Source organism: Epinephelus fuscoguttatus, linkage group LG1, assembly GCF_011397635.1.
Source record: "Epinephelus fuscoguttatus linkage group LG1, E.fuscoguttatus.final_Chr_v1".
Lineage (NCBI taxonomy): Eukaryota > Metazoa > Chordata > Actinopteri > Perciformes > Serranidae > Epinephelus > Epinephelus fuscoguttatus.
Window position 1 is genome coordinate 42,758,603 of NC_064752.1, and position 18,537 is coordinate 42,777,139.

The 18,537-nt window shown below is 42.0% G+C and overlaps 1 protein-coding gene across 10 annotated transcripts in view; it reads left to right on the forward strand.

Moving 5' to 3' along the window:
- foxp1b (forkhead box P1b) overlaps positions 1–18,537 on the forward strand; it is a 183,054-nt gene that overhangs the window by 107,340 nt on the left and 57,177 nt on the right. For all 10 annotated transcript variants that reach the window (XM_049587353.1, XM_049587345.1, XM_049587378.1 and 7 more), the window contains one exon: positions 15,634–15,798. In XM_049587353.1, coding sequence (XP_049443310.1) covers positions 15,634–15,798 — 165 coding nt within the window. The remainder of the gene's footprint in view (positions 1–15,633; positions 15,799–18,537) is intronic.

Below are 18,537 nucleotides of genomic sequence, written 5' to 3' on the forward strand. Positions count from 1 at the left end.
AACCTGTCCTCTTGCCAAGAATTCATATCAGATGGAGGCACAGGTACAGGCGGTTCAGCAAATTTTCATCATAGCTTGTATTCCATTAGATCAAATTATGATTTCTGTTTTGATTCTGTATTTATTTATTCATCTGTTTAATACCTGATTTGAAGAGCCAAAAACAAATTTACAGTATGTAGGCTGACATCTAATAGAATTCCCTCATTTTGCTTCGGGGGAGTTTGTTTTTTGGAGCACATTAGCTTCAGCGCATTGTAGTCTGTCGCCGTTCTCTCTCAGGAATCGATGTTTAATTTGAATAATCACAAAAAAGTGTGTTCTTTTTGGTTTGCGGGGACATCGGTGTCCCAGATGAATAAAGAAGTAAATGAGGGGAAGAAAAACAGGTAATTATGCTGAACCAGTAAATGAATGACCCACTGACCCTCGTTCCTAATTGATTCTGTAGAGGCAAATCGTTTTTATCACCCATTTTGATGTGTTTTTCTTAACTGTCTTTTAGCTGTTTTTTTTTTTTTTTTTCTCGATGTAATTAATTGGTTGTGTGAATGAAGAATCAAATACTAGAAACAGGGTTGGAGGACATCTGTGTCTCTTCCATTTACCAGCAGGGCAATTATGGTTGGCAGCTTGTGCACTGTGGAATGATGTCACATCCTGGAAGAAGAGCAAAGACTTCACCTCCCACCAGAGTCATTATGCCCACACTGTTATTATTTAGCTTTATTTACTGTCTAGAAACCATACATGCATGACGTTAACATACAGTTGGCCGTTTGGTGGAATAGTTACGCTTGTATGTACACAAATTATGCAAATGAAAAAGAAAAGTCTGCCGCAGCTGTCTGTAATTCAGAAATAGCATTGTTCAGAGCAGCTGCCCTGGGTCAGACCGTCAACCTCACAAACCGCCGCAAATATGTGGCGGTCAGTGAGCGCATGCCAAGTTACAATGCAACGCTACATGTGCAAGCACACTGTCTGGGTGATGACATGTGCTACTTTGTATGTAAATTCTTTAGCGATTCACCTCCGAGTGAACCCACTGAGAGCGATTCTGGTGCTGGCTTAAAGACAGAGGTGTGTTTTTATGACTAGGTGAGGCACGTCCTCTCCAAGGCCCTCAAGCACTGTGTCCCTCTACCCTCCCCTTTAATCACTGTATCAACCGCTCTCATAAACTCCATGAGGTGTGTATTAGTGTGCGTGTGTTTGCTTGTGTGTGTGTGTGTGTGTGTGTGTGTGTGTGTGTGTGAAAGCCATGCACATGCGTCCGTGAGCATGTGCCCTTCCTTGTTTCCCCATTTTTAAACTTAATCAGCAAAAATAAAAGCCGTTGTACGCTAGCTCATATTAAAGAGGTGATTATTGGTAATAAATACTTTTTATACATACTTATTACAGAGGCAGTTTTCTTCTTGCGCTTAATGAGAGTAATTTGATTTGCTTGAGAGATTACAGTTTCCTAGAATTAATGCGGCAATCCCCATTCCAAGATAGAGTGAGATCTAAGATTCTTCACAGGTCGTGTGCTGCTAGATGCACCCCTCTCACATAGCAGCTAATGGAGTTGAACAGCAGTCTGTCATCCCCCCGCCCACCACCCTAGCAGCTCTATAGCCCACATGCCCTTGGTTCCTGCAGTGCTTGTTGTTTGGGCTACTTCTGCCACCTGCATTTTACTTTTACCTCTTATTCACACCAACCGCTACTAAGTGCCTCTCTCTAAAAAACAGGGGGAGGGGGGTGATTTATTGTATATATGCGATGTTCAGTCATCAATGAAAATTCAACATCTGGACAAATTATTCACCCAGTTGCACTAATTCAAATGGTTTTCAAGTTGCATCAGGACAATTTTTTTTTTTTTTTTTTTTTTTTTGCCACAGTTTTTCTCCCCTGTCTGTTCCCTCAGTTTGTCGTTGTTTAATATTTCCATCACATGTTTATGTAAGCCCTTCAAGCTTAGTGCATAACTTAATTTGAGTTGTGATCATCTTCTCCTGCGACATTTATTGAAGCCTGCAGCCTGCAGGTCTCAGCGCCTAAAGCTGAAGGTGGCTCAGGCAGATTGAGGGCGGCCAATTCTGTCACCGCACTGCACTCCGCATGTTAATTAAGCTTGAGGTGGTTTGTAAAAGTGCTTACACTCATAGGACTTTTTTTCATGACTTGTTAGTCCATAAACACTCAGAACTGTGAGCTGTAAATGCGGTTGGCCAATCTAATCTCAAGTCCCAGACGACTATAAGTACTCTCGATGGCTTCTGATTTTGTCTTTAGTGGGAGATAGATTGTGGTTAGAAAACTGGAGATCAGTTGTTGCCTTAAAGCTACAGAAAACTCAAGACTATTAATTTGTCCTTAAATGGATGCTAATTGTGTTGGTGTCCTTCCCATCAGTTCTAAAAACCAGGGCTGTGGTCACCCTAAGAAGATCTTGGTTGACTGAAATTGTTCCTACTCTTCAACCAATTGATTCTTAGATGGGGAAAACAAAGTGCACATTACGTCTAGATTAAATAGTGCACTCTGTCTGGCAGACATGTGTCCACTAAAGTGTTGAACAAGAAAAAACAACCTCACTTCTTGAACAAGCAGCTAATGCTGAAAAATGAAACCAATGTGGAAGTGCAGTTCCTTGAATGGCCACTTGAGGCTGGCTCCGAACAGGAGTTTTTCTCCATAGACCTCCATATAAAATTGCCCCTACAGCAGGAATAAACATGTTCACAGCCAGAGATGGTTTTGGTCTCTCTAGTTAATTTCCCCATTCATGACAACTTTATCGGGGGTGAATTTTTCTTTTACTTGCACGTTTAAGATTTATTAAGGCTTAAATTATGCGTAATTAAAGGCGTGGCACTCACACTCTGAGTGACAGGCTGTCTGGGAGGCATCACCAGAGACCGTATAACCCTTACTCCTCCAAGGCTTTACCCTCCCATTCAAATATTGTCACCTCGTGTCACTTCTGGCTCAGAAAATCCAAGATGGCGACCCCAAATGCCAAACTTGAGGCTTTAAAATCCACAAAACAACTGTGGCTACTTCCATTATTTTTATACAGTCTATCTTTCCAAACTACTGAAAAAGTGAGGCCCACCATGTGTCACATCATCTGCCTGCGAGACTGTAATACATTACTGTCCAGTGTGACGGGTGATGTGTCTGACCCTGCTGGAGATTACTCCTCTTTATGGCCGGAGCAATCACATTTTTTTCCCCTCCTTTTCTCTTCCCTTTCTTTATTCCTGGCGGCATAGGATCATATTACCCATCTTGGAATGACTTCAACAGAGACACTGCTATTCCCAGGGAGCTGTCTCTCCCCGCTGCAACTCAATCCATAGCCAATTGGACTGGCCTGTGATTTATAGAAAATCCTCTCCTTCGGAGGAACTCTGGCTACACACACACACACACACACACACACACACACACACACACACACACACTGGGAATTCTCCCTCAGCAGCTCATGATGTGTTAGGTCTCAGGTCAGGACAGTTCAAGGCAGTGGGAAAAGATGTACAGTGGAAAACCACAGAAAGCCTCACCATAAAAGCTATGGTGCATTTGTGTAATGCAAGGTACATAAAACAAAAACTTTCCTGCTTTATGGAGGGAGATTTTAATTTTATTGTCCTCATAAAATCAACAAGATACTTCAAGAGGATACTCATCTGTTCTTTGGGCAGATGTCATCTCTAATCCATCTTCAAGGGAACAGTCAAACTTAGCTTTGGGCAGTGTCACGCTTGTTGTCTGTTGTACTGATTAGTGGGATTATTCATCTAGATGAGTTACTTTTGCATCCACACTGAGTTAATCAACACGCCCTGTGGTGCAGAGGCTGGAGAGTGGTCAGCTGACAATGCAGGCCATCAGTCCAGGCCCTCAAGCACTGTGACACTCCATGACTTTGGCATCCGTCTGATTGCTCTTCCCCTCCTCAAGCACTATTCTATAGTTGTGTGTCGACTACATTCATCTATATTCACCACAACTAAATTGGAAGATTTAGGGGGTTTTACTGGTCGTATCCCGGAAGTCTCGAGTGTATCAATAATGTTGAGTCCTCCGTCTATGAGACCAGGGCAGATAGAGCTTCCCATTCTAAACAATATCATTCACGCATGATAAAATCTGCTCACAGTATTCTAGGTCTCACGCTGGGTTTTTGGAAGCGCCCATTTTCCCAAGCACAACACTCCCCGCTACAAAGTGATGCAACACTTCCAACAAAGAGGCAATCGGGAGGAGCGCGTGTTTTCTAACAGTCCATCTAAGTACCCCAGCACAGTTGGCACGCCTCTGCTCTTTTCCTCCCACTTTATCAACTTGACGGATATTATCGCTGTATTCAGTGGTGGGCATCCTGAGGCATCATATGCTCAGAACAAAAAGCTAAGGTCAGGGGGAGTGGGGCTGCTGAGATCTGCCCGCTGCATTGTTCCCAGATCGTTTGTGCTTTTTTTTTTATTATTCTTTTTAGCTCATTTTATCCTCCTCTCACTCTCATACTTCTTTTTTTTTCTCTTTCTCTCCATCTGCCTCTAAATGACACCTAAGCACTCAGTGCTCCTCCGACTGATTTGCCTGTGTGTGACCTCCTTCCTTTAGTGGAGCCATTCACAGGCAATGCTAAAGCAGAATGCCTGGCTCTTGGCGGGTAGACAGTGACACGCGGCTGTGCGCTGATAGACTTTCCACTGGAGTGGATTAAATCAGCATCAGGCTAGTGGAGCTGATTACCCCAATATGAAAATGCAGTATCTTAATGGTACATATTTTCATGAGGCAGCCCAGTTGCCTTTCATTTTGCGGCTAATATGTCTATTCTTATGAGTCATTTACTTCTTTAATTACCTTTAGCAGCAGATGCACAATGGTGTATTAATGTGAATGATTTTTACTGCCACTTTATCATACTGAGCCTGTGAAGTTGAAAGGCGTAATTGAGGTGGAAGAGCGACTCATGAGAGAAACAATATTTAGTTGACAGCTCCTCTTGTACTCTGGGAGGGTGTTTATGAGTTTACACCGCACTAAAGCTGTAATAAACACAGTATTCGTTTAATAATGGCGGGGGACGGAAATGCTTTCACTCAGATCCGCTCAGTTATTTAATCGTCCCCGGGAAGTTGTTTGGTATAATCAGACAACACGTCACATGTGTGTGCTCACTTGCATGTTGTTGTGTGTGTCTCGTCGCTGTGTGTTCTGCATGCGTTTTTGCAGGCAAATGAAATAACTGTTTGCGGCAAGCAAAACCTTATTTGCAGTTCCCCCTTTTGCAGCATGTGCAACTCTGACAATCCATGTCATTTGCATGTGTGTGTGCCTGTGTGTGTGTTTTGTCTGCAGCTTGTGTACTTTCCTTGGTGTGATTCTCTGATCCAGACCACTCTGAATAGAGGCCTTCTTTAGCCATCTGTTGTTAAGCTGCTGGCTAAGCAAGGCTGGGGAATCCAAACAAACGCCGAGCACACAGCAAACGGAAGCTGTCAGGCCTGCATAGCTGAGCTGACCTCGCCGGGTTGGTTGGGGGGTGGGGGGGTGGGGGGGTGACCCCTCTGTACCAGGCTCCGAGCGCCCGAACCGCCTGGTCGGGGCACTGTTTACCCTCCCCTCTGCACCTCCTGCAACCTCTGCCTCCCCTCTCTGCTACAGTCTCCTCTTTTCTCCTCTCTTTCCATCTCCCTTTTACCTCTCTCTTCTCAGTTTCACACTCTTATTCTCTTCCTGCATCTGTCTGTGCACTTCCCCCCTCCCTCTTTTCACTCCACTCCCTCCATCATCAGTCGTGCTTCACAGCCCCCTCTCTTCTATCTCCACTCACAGTTAATAACTTTGCTTTCGTCTTGTTTTTCTTACAGTCATTTTTTTCTCCAAAAAACATTTGTCAGGGCGCTGCATTACCTGTTATGGGAGAGAGAGAGTTGGGGGGGGGGGGGGGGGGGGTTAGACGGGGAGGTGTGTTGGACAAACAAAATGGGGTTTTTATTGAAGTCAGATTCTGCCTTATGTAAGTGCACGCACTGCCTTATTGTTTAAATGTGGACATTTGAAATGTTTAGTGTTGTCATAAATATTAATAGATTAGTTGAAAAGTGCAGCGAAGGAAGGGAATCTAATGGTTTGAAGTGGGTATAAAACGTTGATTTATTTATGTATTCTACATGAATTAGTTTGGAAATCTAAACACAGACTGGAGAGTGTTGTTGCGAGGGCCCCGTAATGCGCAAGGTTTGAGCATCAGGGCCTGTTTTCCATGTGGAGTGGCTTTTTGGAAATGGCATTAATTATATACTTACTGGGAAACCAGACTTTCCCTGCTTTGCATTGCAGATAAACTGTCTGTATTACTGAGGAAAAGAGAAAGGAAAAAAATGCAATTAATAGAAACAGACATGATCCTCACTGCTTATCCGCTTACATGTTTAAAAGTCACCCCCTGCTAAAATAAAAAAAAAAAAATTATATGCATTTCAATGAAAGTGACAAGTATTCCAAGTGAATTCCATTTCTATATGTTTGCATAGTCAACACCACTGTAACACTGTATCTGCTGTCTGTCATATTGTGAATGTAGAAGCAGCTTTTCTGATTTCTTGCAACTAGCTACAACAGCCCATACAGTTTATCAAATGATTGGATAACTTTGCTTTCTTGGGCAGCCAGTGGAAGGACGTTACATTAGTTTAAAGGGGACCTGTTATGCTTTTCGGTATTTTGAGTCATATATATAGTGTTACAAATAAGGATGCTCATATTAAATGTTGCAAAAGCTTCCAATTATGAGGTAAATATATGTAGAAGTAACCCCTGTGAGCAAAACCCACTCTATGTCCAAGTTGTTTGTACTCTGGCTACAATGATGTCACAGTGTGCCGGATTTTGTTATATGGTCATCAGCTTCAGACATGCTACTACAAGGGTTTACATTATGTAGCCTACACTTCTTAGTGAAGCTAGTCTCTATATACAAACTCTACATTCAGTGAATGTAGAGTCTGTAGGCAAACCCCGTAAATCTTGCCTCTGGAAGAAGAGCGGAAGAGCCCTGGTTTCTGGTTGTAGGCTGTATGTAGTCCGCGTGATATTGACCAATCACGTTTGAGCCGGCTGCAGTTTTTGCCAGGTTAAACGGTCCGTGCGGTGAATATACGAGGCAGAACATAATTGGCGTCACTGCCGACTCTGAATCCATCGCAGTGGTTCAGCATATTTACTTATATAAAAACGGAAGCGGAAACGGAAATTCACTTCCCAAATCAAACTGGAATGCCAAAAAATCGGGGGTCTGCCCCCAAAGGCTGTATCGCCATCTGCCAGAAGTCAGACGCCGAAGACAGCCGATGGGTTCCGAGAATACAGTGATTCCATATTCATGCTGGAATATGTCCAGTTGTCTTTAGAGGCTTTTATTGGTGATTTTTCACTTTAGAAAGTGCTGCCGTTCCCTGTTACAGTCGTAGTGACAATGCAGAGATGCCGAAATAAAAAAGACCTGAAAACACTGACCAATCAGAGCAGAGTGGGCATTTCTGAAAGCAGGGCTTAAGCCTCATTTCCACCAAGCAGTCCGATTCAGTTTAGTTCGTTACACATTAGAACGGTTATTTTCCCATTTCCATTGTGAAAAGTTGTGGACCGTTCCAATAGAATGTAACCTTGATGACCCCATTTTTCGTCACCCTTGTGTTGGCGTAACCAGCACTCTGATCCGATACTAAACGATGGAGCTAGAAACACTACAATCAGTTATTAGTCATTAGAGAACCGTCACTCTTGTTCAGAGCTGAGTTGTACACTGCAAAAACTCAAAATCTTACCAAGAATATTTGTCTTATTTCTAGTCAAAATGTCTCATTTCTAGTCAAAAAAATCTCATTACACTTAAAATAAGACTCATCACCTAAAAAGTTACTTGTTTTTAGGCAATTATTATTTAGGCAAATAAGTAGAAAAATCTGTCAGTGGAGCAAGTTTTTTTTTCTTATTACAAGCAAAAAAAACTTGCTCCACTGACAGATTTTTCTACTTATTTCAAGTGAAAATTTACTTGAAACAAGTGAAAATTGCCAAAAAACAAGTAACTTTTTAGGTGATGAGTCTTATTTTAAGTGTAATGAGATTTTTTGACTAGAAATAAGACAAATATTCTTGGTAAGATTTTGAGTTTTTGCAGTGTAGCTATTGAAGCTTTGTAACCACTGTTCATACCGTGGCAAATTTTCCATACATCAGTAAATTCCAGCTATGCAATAAAAGGATCAAATTATTTATTTCACCATGATATTCAAAGGCTACTGCCTGCAGCTACCATCAACTTTTAAGTTGACCATTCTGTTTGTTTTTATTGTCTCTCTTGAATGACTTACACTTTTAGCATGAGTGGATCTTCAAGCATTTAAAAGATGTTTAAAAATTTCAATTTCCTCACTTGAAGAAAAAACATGGTGGAGTGTTGTTCTGGTGTGCTCCGGCAGCACTAAACCCCTGCTCTCGCCTGACAAGGACTCATTGCACACACCCACTATTTTAAAGATCTCATCAAGAGAGACTTGATGAGAGTCCTTTTTTGGGAGGGGGTTCTGAAACCCTGTTTTATCAACCCCGCCTACATTTAAGAGTACCGTCTGTGGTGGAAACACTTAACGGATCTAGCGTATACTTTTGGTTATAAAGGTACTATACTGAAAGTTTTCGATGGAAAAGTGGCTTTAAAGAGACAGGCGCTAGACAGAGCATTTTAGGGAGGGGTTGAAAACAGTTGTTCCGGCAGAGACCTTATGAGGAAAATAAGGTGTTTTTTGAACTTTGAAGCACATAAACATCGTCTAGTAGAAACCTTAAATACAAGTATGAACCTTAAAATGAGCATAATAGGTGCTCTTTAACATGTTGGCAACTTATATGGAGGAGCTGCTGAGAGAAGAGCCCGGCCTCTTGGCCTGATTACCACTGAGGAGCAGAGGGCCTTGTCTTTGAAAAGAAAACAGCAGAAGTGATAAATGTCAGGTGAGCTGAGATGTGTGATCAGTTGGAAAGTCAAGCAGATAACCTTGACATTTAGGCCACTGGCGTGGAAGCTCCTCAGAGGCTGGAGGGTGAGACCAGAGGGCCCGGTGTCTTCTGAGCCGGACTACATTAAGAGCTAACCTATTAGTCGTGTTGTTTCTGGCTGTCTCTGAGCCACACTCTCCTGACTAATAAAGCCTGGCAAAACGTGGCCGCTGAGTAAATACACTGAAGCACACACACGCGCATGCACACACACACACACACACACACACACACACACACACACACACACACACACACACACACACAGCAGTGCAGAAACACACAAACAGATGCACATCTCGTTCCGTCTCCCTTTATCTGAGTGGCCGCAGGGATCCGGTTACACCTGCTTGCACATCTTCTAGCAATTAGGAGCAATCTGCTTGAAACCATTTCACGTTCAAGGTCTTCCCCAGCTGTGGCAAGAGGAGCCGGACGTTTATAGAACTAAAGAGTTCTCTCTGTTGATGGGCCTGAACAAACAAAGCTGGCCCGTTTCTCACTGTCTGACTCACATTGGAGACACCCCGAACGACCCCCCACCCCCAAAGCATTTCCCCCTCCACACTTACCCATATCATCTCTATTTCTCTGGACCTCTTATCACATTCCCTTTCTATTTGTCATTTATAAGATGCAATGTGAGTGCCGTGTGTCTGTCACTCTTCAGGCAAATTTTCTTGGATCCCTCTCCTTTATGCACAGTTGGATTTGGTGCTGTTCTTGATTGTAACTGTGGGTCAGTAAAGTTGCATAAAATGAGATTAAGGAGAGACATGTCTGAAATATGTCTGTTTCATGTCGTAGTGGGAGAAGGTGCAGTGAGGGATTCGGCAGAGAGCAGACTTGACTGTGTGGCAATGCTCTGAGCTGGGATTTGTAAGACACCCAGAGCTGGCTTTAGCAGCAGGAAACCCCAAAGCCTGTAAATAATCCACATGTGCAGACTGCACATAAAGACATCCAGTACTTAGCAGTTCCCTTATCACAGCGTGATAGCCCAGGGACATAAGAGACGCCTCCTGCCTCTATTCACTAATATGGTGTGAAAGTAGATGCAGATAAAACGCCTGTTGTTTATTGAGGAAGTTGCGTTAACACAGGGAAGAGGGTGTGAACTTTGAACACATTTGAAATGGGGAATATAAAAGAGGACTGCAAATGACAAGGATACCAAATTGCACCGGCTTTGTTGCTGATAAAACCTTTGTCATGTGCTGGAGGGTGTTTTCTAATCAAAAGCACCTGGAGGGTTCACTCCCTCCATGGTGCGTGCGTGTGTGTGTGTATGTCTGTGTGTGTGTGTGTGTGTGTGTGTGTGTGTGTGTGTGTGTGTGGACCAACAAACAGTGAATATGGTGTCTGGATAAAGGCGTCTATCTCTGCTGTTGTGTTCTTATTCCAGTAACAAACTCGCCTCCCAAACAACCTCAGTTTGTGATTATAATAGGGCTGCTGTAGTCTTTCTGTTTACACACAAGATGATGTGTCCTACACAAAGCCAGTGCATGTATCAGCACACAGCATATCACAAATCCCACTTTTTAATTGTTAGTTTCAAGTAAATTGATTACTCTTTATACATCAAAAAGTATACAATAAAATGCATATATAAGGACAAATTTCTTTGTAATTTATAATAGTAAATGAAGAGGTATTTGGGGTTTGGACTGGTGGTTGAACAAAAGAAGCAACTTGAAGATGCCATTGTGGGGTGTGGGAACTTAGTCTTATAGACTAAGCGATCAATCAATTCATTTAAAAAATATTTGGCAGATTAAATTAAATTAAATTAACAGTTTCAGCCCTAGATGCATTTTTATTCTCTCTTAAAGAATATGTCTTGATGCAGAAATGTCAATAACTGGTCATTTAAAACCCACTTCTCGACATTATGATCACCTATAACAGTTTTTTTTAAAGATATTTTTTTGGGCATTTTTGCCTTTAATGGATAGGACAGCTAAGTGTGAAAGTGGGAGAGAGAGGGATGACATGCAGCAAAGGGCCACAGGCTGGACTCGAACCCAGGCCGCTGTGGCAACAGCCTTGTATATGGGGTGCCTGCTCTACCACTAAGCCACCGACGCCCTGCTTATAACAGTTTTGTAAGATCAGGCTATACATCCCTTTCAGCCAAACCTAGCGGATGGTGCAATGTTAGTAGACATGAACATGTGAGTTGTGGTTGCATTCTACCACTATTGTATTAATAAAAGATAATGGCACTATAGTCATCAGTTTGTTTTATTTATGAAGTCACACCATGAGAAAAAATAAATTATTTCTAAATCATAGAAATCACATTTGGTAGCTGAAATACATATTTGATGGCCCATTGTAAACTTATGTAAAAATAACAGAAAATGTGATTTAAAGCAAGTCAACGCAGCCTTCCTTATCTGTGACACTTCAATATATGAAAAGACGTCGACAGAATGAGAATATCTCTGTAAACATATTGTTTATATTCTCTTGCAAGATATAGGTTTGATTTTAAAATCTGTAAAAATGATTTTAACTCCAAACCCAAGTACTTTTAAAGCTACCTCCAAACTGTATGTAGCTGAAGTACTTCAGTAAAGTTAGCATACATTTATTAACCGCAAACTTGTGTTGTCACATTAAACTACAGTTCACTGTTTAATGCTTTCTATTCCTCTGAACAGAAACTCGGTAAGTTCCGTTAGCTGTTAGATTTAAGTAGCTCGGTTGGCTGTTAGCTGTTAGCTCTAACTAGCTTAGTTAGCTCCGTTAGCTGTCAGTTCAGTTAGTGAAACACACAACAGAAGTCTGCTGCCCACCTGCTAACAGCTAACTAGCTCCTCTCTCAGTGATGACATAAAGCATAAAGACGCGTTTGTTGTAGTGGCTTCATTTATTTGCTTAGCGTTAGTTATACATACACAAGAAAATATCTCTGTTCATTCTAGACACATTTTCTGTCATCCTTGGGACAATGGGATACCACAAGTACTGTTCAAGAACTGTAACGCTGTGTTGCAAAGTCTCACAGAATGGGGATTTAAAAAGCTGTATTTAATCTTTATTCAGACAGGTTATCTCAGAGTTTTCATTATCTGCTTTGGCCTAAATATTTTTTACTTATCGGTTTTACCTCATCCGTCATTTGGTCTGGAATATTATAGCACCTAGGCAACATGCTGTCTCCCCCCTTCCTCTGTGCATCAGATGCCTGGTGCTTGTCATCAGTTTTCTGTGAATCACATTTGTCTGGAGCAGCTCTTACACTTGCATGTCTATCAAGCGTCCAGTACCTTTGAATGGAAGATCAAAAGAAGATAAATTCCAGAGGAGGAGGAGGAGGAGGAGGAGGGGGGCGAGCTCTGAAATAGAGGAGTGGGTGCTGTGTAAACATGGCAGTGACAGTTCACAATAGGTTATTTTAGCCCAGCATTAGGCCTCTCAAAGGCATGCCAGCTCCAGTGGCCTTTTGAAAATACAAACATGACAGCAACATTCCTAAACGTGGAGCCCACCTCACAACACAACACAGGTCCTCAGCCCTGCTTGTCTTTTTGTCTCATTGCTCAAATTGTATCTTTGGCTTTGTTGTTAAATTATTAAGACAGCATATTTAGGCATGCGCTGGCAGGCAGCAGTGTGATTTCAGTTAATTTGCCATTGTCAAGAAGATCATTGAATATATATTTAAGTGCATGATCACATAATTATTGCCCTTACTTTGATTGGAAGGGTAATTTAATGAAGCTGTTGACATGATGGTGGGAGGCTATGTGTCATCTTATGTTGCAAAATGCCATCATTGTTGTTACTCCTCCACTTAAAGCTGAGACTTTACCATAATGTAGTCATAGTTACCCCATGTTCATATACGTTTCTTGTTGTTACCAAGGAATGTATACAACAAGTCACACTCAGGTGCTACATGTGTTTTATTGCATGATTGAGTAACATTTTAGAACATTATATTTATATCACAACATAGGCATAAAAGCATCAATATGAGAATAATAATGTTCTTGCTGACAGCCCATTGTTTTAACAATGCACATTTTTGCGGTCACAGTTTCTTAATCTACTTGTAGTAACTGATCATTGAGCAAGTTCACTCTTTTTTTCTTCTTTGCTTTAAATGGAGATGACAGTGAAGGAAGACTTCCCAGAAATGTATCTCTTCATCCATTACTGTCTGAATTTCCTATCATATCCTGTTGACTCAACTTTCTTTGTTCCAACACCCTCAGTTGTAAACGCAGACACACACACACACACACACACACACACACACACACACACTCGCACAGACGCTGCACACGCATTTCACTGCATGTGTCATCAGTTACAGGGGAAAAGAAAACAGACAACTTTGTTTACTCTTCAGTGTGCCCGTAATACCACGCCTTGGGCGTCGAGAATGATTTTGTTACAGCTTTTTTTTTTTTTTTTTGGTCTCTTGAATTTCCTCATGAATTATCAGTGTCTCACTGTCTTAGTCATCTAAGTTAACTTTTAAGTTTAGGATGCTGTGGTGGCCCACACCTAAAAGATCAGCACGTTATAGGTCATTGTAGATTATCTGAGCTGCTAATGTACATATTCACATTACCCCCCACCAAATTATATTAATATTATGAATATTGTTTTAAAGGTTGGTGACTTTGCTAACTTTGCGTGTGATTTGATAATAGAATACCTTCTTTTTAGTTGTTGTTTCTTTTTACTTTAAGTGGAAATCAAGCTGAATTTTTTGTCCAATAAAATGTTAGAATTTAAAAATATCTAATATCCTTTTATTAACTGAGAAACAAAATGGGTTTGTTAAGGACAAAATGGAATGTTAAGGACTTTCAATAACAATTTGTATCACTTTAGAATATCTGTCTGATTTTGATGATTAAACAGTTTCATAATGTGATGAAAAAGTATCAGCATGCTCTGCATGACTGCAAGAGACAATGCATTAGCAGTTTTCCGATCCACTCCCCATGTCAGTCCGTGTGTTTTTACCGATTTTACGACCAGATTGTAGGTTGCTCCGGAGGACAAGCTAAAGGCCTAAAATGTAAGATGTAAATATTGCCTTCATGTGTGGGAGTGAATCTTGCTCACATCTTTCTTAGTTTCAGTTTATACAATTTGTGCACTTTCTTTATGAGTATAGTCTCTTGCGGGGGGCTTCCCCCTCCACAAATTTCAAAGCAGAGGACAATTAGGCATGCAGAATGAGATATGTTGCTCTGGTGTCGTTTATCTTTACATGAGAGCACAGAGAAAGACAGAGACAGACAGAGAGAGGGATAATTTATGCACTTTAAAGTTAAGCATGGTGAAATGCCAGGAGCGTGGCCTCTTTGTAGCCTGCGGTCATATTTATGCCTCATGATGTCATCGGACAGCCGTGTGTTAGGGAGGGTCAACACATACACCCACACACAGACCATCATACAGCTGTTCACTCCAACCCCGGACTGTCTCTCGCCTTTCTGTCTTAAAGTATTGTCAGACTTTACTGGCACTAAGACCAATTCTCAAAGTGATCTCGATCTTTTCATCCGTCCACACTGAGCTTTTTATTTGCCCTTTCCCTGTAGATATCATACTTTCACACAGTCTTTCACAGGTTTCACTCACTTGTTCACACGTCGCTCTAACTTTTTCCTTCTTTGTGCTCTCTCTCTCTTACTATCTTCTTGTAAAACATTCCGTCATTTACTTTTAACATTTCTGAACTCCTCAAACAATTGACTGGAGAACTTTAAGATTGTCTGTCTGTGAGATGAGCTCGGATGTGCCCCGACTGTTTGTTTAATTGTGGGAGCAATCGTCTGAGGAACATGGAAAGAATGAGGCCAGTTATTTACCCAGATGGTTTACTGGTGGAGGTGTGAGGCTGGCCAGCTCACTGTGGGAACACAACGCTTGCTTTTCTTGGTATCGCCGAGCGTTTTCAAGACCACTGTGTTTTTTCCCCCCCCAGCTCTCTCCAGCTTTGTTTGCTCTGGATGGCATGTTTGATTATTTATCGTAAGGGAAAAGGGAGTAGCTGGAGCAATAAACATGTGACTGCACTGTATTTTGTTTTCCACTGAGAAGGCCGTGTCCTTTAACAGATATTTGAAGCAGCCATAAAGCCTTTTTATTTGGGGAGTTTGACTGAGCTAAAGGAGGATCAAAAGCACTGATAGTGTCTTTGACCATTTGTGTTTGCTCTAAGTGCAACTTATCAACAGATAAATATTTCTTCTGGAAGGCTGCGGTTAATTTTTTTTTTTGTCTTCTTTCCGTCTGCGAATTTGTTTTGACATCTGATCATTGTTCCTGGTGTGTTTTTGTGGAGGGATTGTTTATGCCAGCCTCAGATTTATGACTCTGAATCTGAGAGTATGAAAGGATGGTCTGTAATATTTGTTTGTTATCTATCAGAAGGCCAAGGGAATATTGTTGTAAGGGGATACATCTGCTCTGATAACAGGCATCAAAGTGTCCCCAAGGGACTTTTAGCATATCTGCTTCTAGCATTCATATTGGATTGTTTAAAAAAAATCATTTTTATGTATTTCTCTTTATTAGGCTCTCCAAGTGGCTCGACAGATACTCCTCCAGCAGCAGCAGCAGCAGCAGCAGCAGCAACAGCAGCAGCAGCAGCAGCAGCATCCCCCATCACAGCAACTGCAGTCTCAACCAAACACTGGCCGCAAATCCCCCAAAGCCAACGACAAGCAGCACAGCCTACAGGTACCGTAAATGTGTTGTCACTGTCAGACACTCCTATTTATTTGCTCATCGTTATCAGATGGCTCATTTATTTGACTTTGTGGTTGATCAAATATAAAAAAAAAAAAAAGAAAAGAAAAGAAAGAAGTGAACTTATGCAACTCTCTGTAGAACACAGTGTGCAAGAAAAGCACAGCACTAGGCTAAGTTCACAAACAGGAAATTAATATTGGCAGTGCAACATTTGCAGTTATGTGTGCTCACGCATCATGTGTGATTTAGTAGCACACACACTCTCACACACACACACACACACACACATAATCAGCCATGTGTCATCTAAATCTTGACACTGAACATTAGAAGCAGCGGTATGTAGAAACGGGTGCTGTTGTGAAATATATAGGCCAGAATGTTAGAGAAAGCATCTGTGTGGCCATTTTAGGTCACATGAGCTCATCCAGGGTCATTCCAGTACAGTAACACACACATCAGCATGTGTTGCTAATTCTGACTTCTGCAGTCAAAAGACCTTTCCTTTTCTGACTGAGCCAAGTCTAGGAGCTGTGCAGCTCCGGTTAAAGCAGGAGAAAGTGTGGAAATGAGTGAGAAGTGGAGGAAGACGTGAGAGAGGAGTTTCATTCCTCCCACTGAGAAGTGAGTCCGGTCAAACAGAGGAAACTCCATGCTTTCTGTGTTTGCCTTTCATCACTGCCCAGCACACACACATGGCAGAAATAAAAGAGGAGGCAGGTCCCTACCACCAGCAGCAGGAGGTGCTACAGAGCAGCCCAGGAGTGGGGTGGGTAATCCAGGTGGAGGGCTTGGAGGTGAAGTGGATAGAGGAAAGCAAGGGGTGGGAGAGTGTGAGGCCAGTGAGAGGTACAGAGGCAGTAGGACAGTTATTTGGAATGCCTTTGTGATGCAAAGAAAAAACTGCAAGGAAAAAGAAAATATTTTTCATCTTGTTCTGCTTGTAATATAGATGGCGCTGCATATCTGATGCAATATTTACGTTAATTTTCAGATCAGCTGCCTCAGAGATGTATATCTTTGTTTCAACAAGGAGCGGTTGTTTGTGTCAGTGTGAAATTGCAAACGACTTCAGGGCATATTTGGTAATTAATACGGAGGCCCTGTTCTCTGTGTGTATATATATAATATTTAATACCCTTACTATCCCATTGGGGGCCCTTTTTAATGAGCTATTGTAGCAGCTAGGTCTAATGTCAGGTTGTGAAAAAGCCTCTTTGTTGTGCAGATGTCTTCGGAATAGCTCCAGAGGATGAAATATGACTGTGATGACCTTTCAGTTGTGTGCATATTTGTCAGGATTCAAATAAGTTGAAAGGATCAAACTAAACTGTTTCCCCAGCCTGGCAGGGAATTGTGCTGCAGAGGTCAACAGAGGGGACCACAACGGCAGATTCCAGCGTACAGCCAGTTGTTGGTACATAGTGAAGTACTAGACCATCTCCTGCAGACAAAGACAAAATTAAAATTCTAATTTATTAATGTATACAGAGAGCTTGGCCAAGCTGTCACTCAGCTATTGAAAAGAGAGTCGGGCCCTTTCCCCCGCTTCCTCTCCCCTCCCCTCTCCTGCCCGGTTCTTGTGAAGAGAGCACAGGCTCGCTGTAGTATCTAACACTGTAAATTGCCTGCTCTCTAATGTTGTATGTTACATTTTTTTTCCCTGGGTTGAAACTGCCATTATGAAAAAGCCACAGGTCCAGCCAAGTGTTTGTTTATCTCTGAATTACATATTCTGCTAATTAAACAAACCCCAGCCACATACACACACACAGTTTAAAGCCAAGCATTCATACATAAACATCAGCGTGAGGATGTATTACATTTGTTTTTGTTTTTTTTTTTTGGTTTTTTTTTCTTCGCTCATGATTTTCTGGTGGTGAGATTTCTCTTGTTTTCTCCCTTTCCTTGCACCGTCTCTCTCTCACACACACAAACACATTTCGTGAAACACCGGAGGTTAACGGTTAGAGTCTCATCTCACTTCCTCTTTCAAGAACAAACCCGTGCCTGGAGGAGCCCCCTTCACACAGAACATTCACTATCTCCATCACACAGCCTGGATAATGATTCTCTGTTGAGCTGGACTGGGTCATCAAAAGACATGATCCAACAATTATGAGGCTGTGTAGTAAGCTGACACCCCATAAAAGCACCTGATCTGCGGACGAGGCTCCATTCATCTCAGCGGTCTTCCCATTAGGCACGAGGAGATGTGCAGAGAGACTTTTACTCATTTGGAGATGTGACTCACTTTCCAATTCATTCTTATTCAAGTCAAAAATAATGAAGCACGGTATATACAGAACATCTGAAAAAAAAAAAAGAAAGACCTGCATAGAGTAGGAAAGGGGGGAAAAATATGAGTCAAACAAGCCTCAGGATCCTTGATCAGCATTAAATGGCTCTTTGGTTTTATATCTCCAACAGGGGTGCCCCCCCACACCCCCTCACCCCTACACCGCCCTCCCCTGCCTCTGGATGAAGATGCCTCCGCTGTATACTCAGCAGCCTAGCGGCACTTTAATCAGGCTCGATATACAAACAGCTGCTACGCAGGCTGGAAAGCAGCTAAACATACTTGACTGGTCAAAAAGCCAGTAAATTACATTGACTGAATGACACGTGTGATTAAAAGAATCCATGCCGCTTTTACCTTTTGCGCTTCACACCTACAGTGGCACGACGACGAGAGCCGGCAACTCCCACCCCGCTAATTACCATTAT